At 37.1% G+C, this 9,237-nt stretch overlaps 1 protein-coding gene across 2 annotated transcripts; it reads right to left on the bottom strand.

Annotated features, from left to right (window-relative positions):
• Positions 1-649: 649 nt before the first annotated feature.
• On the bottom strand, positions 650-9,237 carry LOC108715648 (torsin-1A-interacting protein 2). 2 transcript variants are annotated; one of them, XM_018260988.2, is made up of 4 exons: positions 9,041-9,237; positions 4,506-5,892; positions 3,106-3,261; positions 650-1,844 (listed from the first exon to the last, which is right to left on the bottom strand). In XM_018260988.2, the coding sequence occupies exons 2-4, from the start codon at positions 5,791-5,793 to the stop codon at positions 1,102-1,104; spliced, it is 2,187 nt and encodes a 728-aa protein (XP_018116477.1). In that variant the 5' UTR covers positions 5,794-5,892; positions 9,041-9,237; the 3' UTR covers positions 650-1,101. The 2 variants fall into 2 exon arrangements, with proteins under 2 accessions (XP_018116477.1, XP_018116478.1); XM_018260989.2 differs by having other exon boundaries at positions 3,106-3,243; positions 9,041-9,231.

The raw sequence follows: 9,237 nt of genomic DNA, 5'->3' as shown, positions 1-9,237 counted from the left end.
TGCCCAACCACACTCACATTGGTTCAGAAACACTGGGAATGACCAGGAGATACAATCGGTTTTTAAATTTCCAATGCGCAATCCCCATTGCTCCGACCCCGATGATGAAAATTTGCACAAATAAAGGAGAGGGGACAGGAGTGATAAACACCAGTGGGTCTAGGGGTGCGTGCTTTGTAAATCCGGCCCTGTTAAAAGCCACAGGTGGAAAAAAGCATTTAATACACAATGTGCCCCTTAGCCTTAAAGGAGAAGTAAAGCTTAACTTAAGAAGTAGCTATAAATGTTGTACATTATGTTTTGTGCTTCTGTATCAGCCCAAGGCAACCACAGCCCTTTCGCAGTAAAGATCTGTGTCTCCAAAGATGCCCCAGTAGCTCCCCATCTTTTTTTCTGCTGATTCACTGCACATGCTCTGTATTGCTGTCACTTACTGAGCTTAAGCACCCACTCACAATATAAAGTACACAAGTCACATGACTTGGGGCAGCTGGGAAATTGACAATATGTCTAGCCCCATGTCAGATTTCAAAATTGAATATAAAAAAATCTGTTTGCTCTTGGATTTCAGTGCAGAATTCTGCTGGAGCAGCACTATTAACTGATTCATTTTGAAAAAAAATTTTTTTTCCCATGACAGTATCCCTTTAAGAATAACTATAATGCTTTAATCTTGTGATGCAGAAAAAGATTACAACTTGAAATCACTACATTTAGAAGATTTACATTTTTGAAGATTTTTGTAAGCATGACAAATGTCTTTGTAATAAATAACTGTTCTTTGATAAAACCTAATTTAATCAATTTGATTTCAGGCGTGATTCCGGGCTTTAGGTGAAGTATGATCAGTAGTGCAAATACACAGCTGTTTTTCACAAGATTCAAAATTTGAAATTCATTTGTGCAATAAAGGAGTCAACTTCACACTTCCGTAATTTCTTCTTCGTGTATGTATCAGATTATGTACAGTTAAATAAGGAATAATGAAAGGCACTAGCATAAACAGTTTTGTATAAAAATAGATGCACAGTATGTAGTTTGCCTATTAGTCAGCAAAAAGAGGGACTATGGCAAAAGCAGCCTGTTAATTCCATGCCTTATTCAACTCCAGGTGCAACTTCCAGACTCTAAAGATTCTACAGGATATACTGGGAGTACCAGGTGGGAAATACGACTCCACACACCACTCATTTTATCCACATTCATTTCATTATAAGAATTGCCACTGCCTTGGCTGGTACATTTCTCCCACAGGAAATCTTTCACTTGTTCTTCTACTTCAGTAAGAGTCTGGTCTGACTTTAATGTTGATTGTTTAAGAAGAACCGTGAGCACCAGGGCCACATTCTTAAAGACAGCATTCTCATGGTCACAGTATTTGTAGAGGATAAGCAGTGATTCTGGAGCCAGCTCTTCTATGCGATGCAGAACGGCTGCTCTGCATGTTGACTCAAAACCTGAGCATAGAGTCTCATCGACTTGCAGTTTGGTGGTAGTACTGTCATATGCTGCTTTGCTAGGTCCATCAATCAGATTCCAGCTGGAGTTTAAAGAGGTTGCATATGCTTTTGCTAAACCAATACTCAAACAACGTAACGTATGTTCACCATCTTGGGCTGCGGTAAGGATCAGTGTTGCAGGTTCTAGTGGCTGAGACTTGTTTAAGTGCCTCTGCAGCATTTTGCCGCTTCTCAGCCACAACGCTTCATTCTGCCCAGGAAATTCTGCTTTGAGTTTTTCAAATTCCTTTAAAAATTTCATTACAGGTGTACTGTCAGATGATGGAGTGGATCCAAAACAGTATAAATACAGGAATACGATTAATAACACAACACCTCCAATACCTGGAGACAAAGAAAATAACTATCAGTTTATATGTTAAATGACAGAGGTAATTTACTGTCAGTAGCATTGAGTGCAGGAACCTGTTGCAATCAGAGCTTTGCTTTTATTGTTCTACCTCCAGGTGGCAGATGAAAGCTGAATGTGGATTGGTTGCCATGATCATTTACTAGTGCAGTTCTGAACAATGGTAATTCATTTATAAGGGTCTGCAGTATTGTTTTGGCCAATTAACCCAAATAATTAACATTACAGTACACAACTGGTTAAAGCCAGACACTGAAACCTCTCAGAATGTCATAGATGGTACAATCATAGGGCTTACTGGTGGAAGGCTTCCATACCTTGTAACAACTGAGAAATACATTTAACAACCAGAATATACAGATATTTAGATAAATGCCATTGTAGCATGCATTTCATGCAAATAAACTTGCTAGTGCTGAGATGATAGGCTATGTAATCCCAATCCCATTAAAATAATTCAGAACACATGGTCTGCCCCATTCATGAAAACAATATCGAAATGGTTGGTGCTTTGAGGATGACCAATTGGACCACTTATAATGTTTTTGTAATATCTGCAAGAGATAAAATGATACAGCTTAAAGGGGAACTATCACAAAAATGAAAATTTAATATACGCTTCATCATACTGAAATAAGAAGTTTTATAAATATAATCAATGAAAAATTCTGTACCATTTCTAAAATAATTAAGTTTATTTTCACTATCCCTCTCTCAGCATCTGTTTCTCTTTATTCTGTCTTCATGCAAGAGTTGGACATTCATTGACAGTTAGATACAATATATCTTTTAGGGGGGCTCCTTTTGCCTAGAATATGGTATAGCTTCTGGTTAACAGATCCCATACTTGTAATGGTAATGTCAATTTGCTTAATGATGATGAAGTTCTAGGCTGGCCATTGGGCAGTGCCAGGCTCAAGAGCACTTGGCCTTCGCATAATAATTGGACTATAGTTGGAATGTATTGTGTTAAAAGCTTTGGGCAAGGCTTATTTAATCACTGGATGACGAGCATACCACAATACTGGTCACAGTGCATATTGTGAAATGAAATTGATATTATTATTATTGCCAGCACTCTCAGCAATTGAAATCACTTTGTGTGCCATTGCCATAAGAAAGGAAAAACTGCCTAAGAATTTAACAATAAAGAGAGCATTAAGGTAGGCAGGCTAAAAAAAACATTCTTGTAAGGTATCAAAAACTGAAGTGTTTCGGGTCATTCTTTCTTGTTACCTGCAGCAAAACTGGCTACATAACACACAGTGCCCTTTTTCTCTCTGACTTCACCCCTGGATTGCTCCTCTTCTGCACAGATTGCTCCTACTTCCTCAATGGGTTCAGTTATCTGGGGAGCTGCTTGTTGGTCTTTATCTGTTGAGATAAAAGATGCTGAGAAAATCGATGATTATGCTATTAATATAAAAACATCAAATGTACTGGATAAAGCCCTACATTTGATGTACCATTCCACTACTTCCATACAAAATGTCCAGTACTACATGAGCCAAAATGGATAAGAATATTAAATTCCTTAAACAATAGGGTCTGAAGTAAATAGGAGCACAAGTGTATTTGATGTTTTCTTTCTTAGCTATACAGATATTCATGTGTTGCATGAGAAATTTAGAATTCTAAATGCAAGTGAATGTGCTACATGTTAAGTTTATTGTTAATGCTATAAAATATATAATAATGGTAATGTCATTTTTTAATGATGATCTCTAGGCAGGCCATTGGGAAGTGCCAGGCTCAAGAGCAATTAATGGATATTTTGTTTAGTGATGATCTCGTGTTCTCAGCAGGCCATTGGTCAGCACCAGGCTAAAATAAACTTGCTGGACATTTTGGACTTCCATGGACTAATCATAGTCTGCATGCATATTAAGTAGACTACAACTGGGGTGTATTATACTATAAGCTTTAGGTGGCTGTAAAATATCCCTCCAGCAGTTACCTTATTTGATCACTGGATGGTAGGGATGTGGTGTTCTTCTTAAAAGGGTTTGTGGTTATTGTCATGCACAACACTTGAAAAAGACCTTTGCTTTAGTTTTTTTAATAAATGCAAATGTTTTGGCTCACTTCTCCCTGATCTCATTGTACAACCTCAAAGTTCAGATAAAATACTAACCTTTTTGAACTGGATCTCTTTTTCTGACTTGGTCTTATGAAAAATAGGTGCATTAACACTGAACTAACACACATGCCACAGATTGAAAAGAAAACTATGATAGTCTGCTGGGAACTAGGATATTACTTAATCCTTATTGGAAGCACAACAATACTATGAGTTTAATTGTTTTTTTTTTTTTAATTGTGGTACGGAGATCCAAATTAGAAAAAGACCCCTTATTCAGAAAACCCCAGTTTACAAGATTTCTGGATAAAAGGTACCTTGTACCTTCTACTCGATTGTAACTAAGCTGCATAAATCCATATTAGTGTTAAAACAATCTCACTGGTTTTTATTTAAAAACCCTTAAAATGTATTTTTTAAATAGACAAGGTATAAAAATCCAAATTATGGCAAGCCCCATTATATGGAATCCCCCCAGGTTCCAAATACTCTAGAAAATTGATACTATACTTGTACCAAAGATGCAACATTTTGATGTTTGTTTTTTTTCTGTTACCTGAACCAGACTTTACTGCTGCAGGCCTTTTTCTAGGCCAATTTTTATTGGGATCCTTAGGTGAATCACTGTGTTGGTTTTCATTCTCAGATTGGTCAGATGGTTTTTGTTCATTCTCTTTCTCAGTTGCAATTTCTTTGTTCCTTTCTGGATTTCTAGTGGTTTGCGTATAATTTGGATTTAAATTTGGCTTTTCTCTGAAATCAACATCATTTTTTGATTCAGTGGTTGTAGTAGGAGTGTCCGTGTTACTTTCTCTCAGGGATTCTTTTTGTGGTACTCCCGAATCTTCTATAGTTTGTCTGTTTTCAGCTGTCTGTTCTCCATCATAGAGCTTTTCATTTTGTACAGGTACATTTTGTTTGTTCCTTTCTAAACATGCAGCTGATTGAGTAGAATTTGTATGTAAAGTAGGACCGGATTTAATTTGCGTTTTCTCTTCTTCAAACTCAACATCAGATTTTGATTCAGTGGTTGTAGTAGGAGTGTCCGTGTTACTTTCTCCCGGGGATTCTTTTTGTGGTGCTCCCGAATCTTCTATAGTTTGTCTGTTTTCAGCTGTCTGTTCTCCATCATAGAGCTTTTCATTTTGTACAGGTACATTTTGTTTGTTCCTTTCTAAACATGCAGCTGATTGAGTAGAATTTGTATGTATAGTACGTTCGGATTTAATTTGCGTTTTCTCGTCTCTGAACTCAACATCAGATTTTGATTCAGTGGTTGTAGTAGGTGTGTCCTTGTTACTTTCTCCCAGGGATTCTTTTTGTGGTGCTCCCGAATCTTCTATAGTTTGTCTGTTTTCAGCTGTCTGTTCTTCATCATAGAGCTTTTCATTTTGTACAGGTACATTTTGTATGTTCCTTTCTAAACATGCAGCTGATTGAGTAGAATTTGTATGTATAGTAGGTTCGGATTTAATTTGCGTTTTCTCTTCTCCGAACTCAACATCCGATTTTGATTCAGTGGTTGTATTAGGTGTGTCCTTGTTACCTTCTCCCAGGGATTCTTTTTGTGGTGCTACCGAATCTTCTATAGTAGGTTCAGTATGGCCTTTATCTTCTTTGTCCTGTTCAGCACTAGGTAATCTTTGTGATACAGAAAATTGAGCTTCTATTTTAGTCTCTAGGTTTCCTGATGAACGACTACCACCATCTTCTTCTGTTACATCTGTTCCACTAACTGATGAATCTGGGGGATTACTACAATTTAAGGTTCCCGATGCAGGAAATCTATCTTCACCAGCATTTCCCTTGTCTTTTTCCTCTACACATGATTCTCCACTGTCCATTGCTGGGGCTGTGGTTTTACGGCAGTCCTTAGATTAAGGATTTTTTAATCAATACTTTAGACTTTGAAGTCTAACAGAGATTCCTGCCTTCCTTGGTGTCTAAAAAGGAAATTAACAAATTGCAGTATCTGCAGATGTCGCCATTTGTACAAAAGAATAATGATTTTATTTAATTTATAAGATGCTAGTACATATAACAATCTGTATACAAGATTTAAATGCAAATAATATATACAAAACTATTCAGTGCTACCAAAATTACAGCTGTGGGATACAGCAAGGTGCAGGGTCCACTCCAAAAATATATTTCTCATAACTCCCTAAAATCTCATCTTATAAGAGAAGCTGTACCTTGCTCTCGTACTCATTCCATTTCCAAGACAGTTGACAAAGAGGGTTTAGAGAGTCCCTTTTGGATTTTTTGTTGCACCATTGGTAATTGACAAGTATTTGTACCGCTCTAACCATATTCATAACTGATTTTCAGCATGTTATAAGCATCCTTGCAAAAATGTAAGGCAAAAACTTCTGTAAACAACAGTCTGTTCCAAAATAGCCATTTCTTGCTGTAATCAGGCTGCATCTCCCCAAAGTAGCTTTTTAAACACACAACATAAAATAGTTTTACACTGCAAATAAAAAAACATTCATTGGCAAAGCTTTAGGGAAAACCTAGTTAGTTGGCCAATTGTTATAATGAACTTCAACCTGACATTTTGTTGCTGGCAGATACTTTGCTCTGGGTGTGGTAGAATGTACTGATAAGAGTTATAAAGTTTAACATGAATCTTAAATTGGGGGGGGGGGGAATTAAAGAAGTCTTAAAGGGGTTGTTCACCTTCCAAACACTTTTTTCAATTCAGTTGTTTTTAGATTGTTCCCCAGAAATAAAGACTTTTTTCAATTACTTTCCATAATTTATTTTTTACTGTTTTTCCAAAATCTAAGTTTTAATTTTAATGTTTCTGTCTCTAGTGTTTGTCTGACAGCTCAGTAATTCAGGTGCAGACTCTAAACGTTTACAATTTTGCAACATTTAGTTGATACATTTTTCAGCAGTATCTCTGGAGTATTAGCAACTATTGTATTAATTCTAACAGCTGCCTGTAATGAAATCAACAGATTCTGCCCAGCAGGGACAAAGATAAGAAATGTATGAACTAAATATATCCATTTAGAACAGTTTACAGGGTCAGCGACCCCCACTCCCAGGACTGCTTCAGAAGGTGAAAAATTACACTTTACACTTCAATATTAGAAAAACAGTCACACATAGAAAATAGAAAGTCATTGGAAAAAGTCGTTATTTCTGGTGATCTATCTGAAAGTAACTAGTTGTTTGAAGGTGAACCACCACTTTAAAGGGGTGGTTCACCTTTGAGATAACTTTTAGTATGATGTAGAGAGTGATATTCAGAGATAATTTGCAACTGGTTTTCATTTTTTATTTTTGAAGCTTTTTGAGTTATTTAGCTTTTTATTCAGCAGCTCTTCAATTTGCATCTTAAGCAAGCTGGTAAATAGGGTCCAAATTACCTTAGCAACCATGCATTGATTTGAATAAGAGACTGGAATATGAATAGGAGAGGCCTGAATAGAAGGATCCGTAATAAAAAGTAACAATAACAATACATTTGTAGCCTTACAGAGCATTTGTTTTTTTAGAAATGGGCGTCAGAAGAAAAAGGCAAATAACTATTAAACTATAGGAAATAAATAATGAAAACCAATTGAAAAGTTGCTTAGAATTGGCCGTTCTTTAACATAATAAAAGTTACCTTAAAGGTGAACCACCCCTTTAAACAGCTGGATTTCAGCAAAGAAAATGGCATTTATTCATACCTTTTCTGTGTTATGTGGGCCTCTTTATCAAATGTTGGTTTGGAAACCGGAGTTCCCCTTTAACTTTGAGTAGGATGTTGATTGCAATTGGTTTTCATTTATCACTTGTGGTTTTGGAGTTTATTTTTTTATTCAGCAGTTCTCCAGTTTGCAGTTTGAGCAATATGGATGCTAGGGTCCAAATTACCCTAGCACCCATGCATTGATTAGAGACTGGAATATGAATAGGAGAGGGCTTGAAAGGAAGATGAGTAATAAATAATAGAAATAAAAATAAAGTTGTAGCCTTACAGAGAATTTGTTTTTTTATGGTGTCAGTGACCCCATAAAGCTGGAAAGAATAAGAAGAATCTAAATAATAAAAACTATAAAAAAAGAAAAAATTAAGACCAACTAAAAAGTTGCTTAGAATTTGGTATTTTATAACATATTAAAAGATAAATTAAAGGTGAACTACCCCTTTAATATCAGGGTACAGGATTGCTGTGTCAATTCTGCTGCCAAAAGCTCATACATCTTACTAAAGAACTTTCACAGAAATCCTCCTATATCTCAGAGGCTGCCATGAGGTGCAGATGATCATAATTCACTCAGCACAGCAACAAGAGAACACAAGAGAATCCTACTAAGTAAGGTCTCAACATTATATGGAATTAAAGGGGTAGTTAACTTTTAGTATATTATAGAATGGATAATTCTAAGCAACTTTTCATTGGTCTTCATTTTTTTCTTTGCGGCATTCGCTCATTATGCATGTGCCCCAACATGGCTGCTTGTAACAGGAGCTCCTTCCCAGTGCGGGTGGCCTAGTACTGGCAGGGGTGGGCAAATAAATAGAAAAAACATACTACGGTTACCCCCAGCCACGCCTGGACTGGCAATCTGTGGGTTCTGGCAAATGCCAGATGGGTTGCTATAAGGTGCCATAGAAAGTAGGTATTTAGTGGGCTGGTGGGGGTTGTTTGGGCCTCTGTGTGGGCTTATTGGGCCTATGTGTACCTGAAATGCCAGGGCCTATTTTAATTCTCAGTCCTGACCTGCCCCAGCTGAAGTGCAAGCTCTATTAGCCCGCACCTTTGGTTGAGGATAACGTTTTTGCCCAACAGGTTAAGTTAAAGGTGATCAACAAAGTTTGGCTGTACTCTCTGGCTATTGCTTTTTAATTTGGTTGTAAAATCAAGACAGCATCTCCATATACAAGGAGTATATCTATGCCATAAAAAAAGAATGCATTTTACTTGCAATTGCCACCTTAATGCCATATGTATTGTTCACTTAAGGAAGCTAATGTTAAAGTCAATAACAGGGGGTAAGAGTGACAACAGGCAGAAGCTCACAAGCTGCACAAAAAGTATTGGGATGGGTTACAGTGAAACTGTACTTACAATCCCAGGGGCTCTCTTACCTCTCTGCTGTCCGCAAATACGAAGCAGTTCTGCCTTATTTCAGACGCTATCAGATATCACCGTCTGCAAAGACCTTTACTCTCTGGCGTAAGAGCGCAAAAGTTTTCGCGCATGAATCGAAACTAAAAGCAGGGCGTTGACAGATGTTTCGGAGAGATGACATAGGGGAAAGGAAGCAGAAACGGCAGCAAAGCAA

The sequence above is a fragment of the Xenopus laevis genome, chromosome 4S (assembly GCF_017654675.1).
Source record: "Xenopus laevis strain J_2021 chromosome 4S, Xenopus_laevis_v10.1, whole genome shotgun sequence".
In the NCBI taxonomy this organism is placed as follows: domain Eukaryota; kingdom Metazoa; phylum Chordata; class Amphibia; order Anura; family Pipidae; genus Xenopus; species Xenopus laevis.
The sequence above is the reverse complement of the archived record's forward strand: the minus strand, read 5'-3'. Positions and strand labels throughout refer to the sequence as shown.

Excerpts from the sequence above, each read along its gene's own strand:
- LOC108715648 (XM_018260988.2), bottom strand. The coding sequence starts at position 5,793 with ATGGACAGTGGAGAATCATGTGTAGAGGAAAAAGACAAGGGAAATGCT. Across the intron at positions 3,262-4,505 it reads AGCAGTAAAGTCTGGTTCAG|CATCTTTTATCTCAACAGAT; the intron begins GTAACAGAAAAA and ends CGATTTTCTCAG. Across the intron at positions 1,845-3,105 it reads TGTAGCCAGTTTTGCTGCAG|GTATTGGAGGTGTTGTGTTA; the intron begins GTAACAAGAAAG and ends CTTTGTCTCCAG.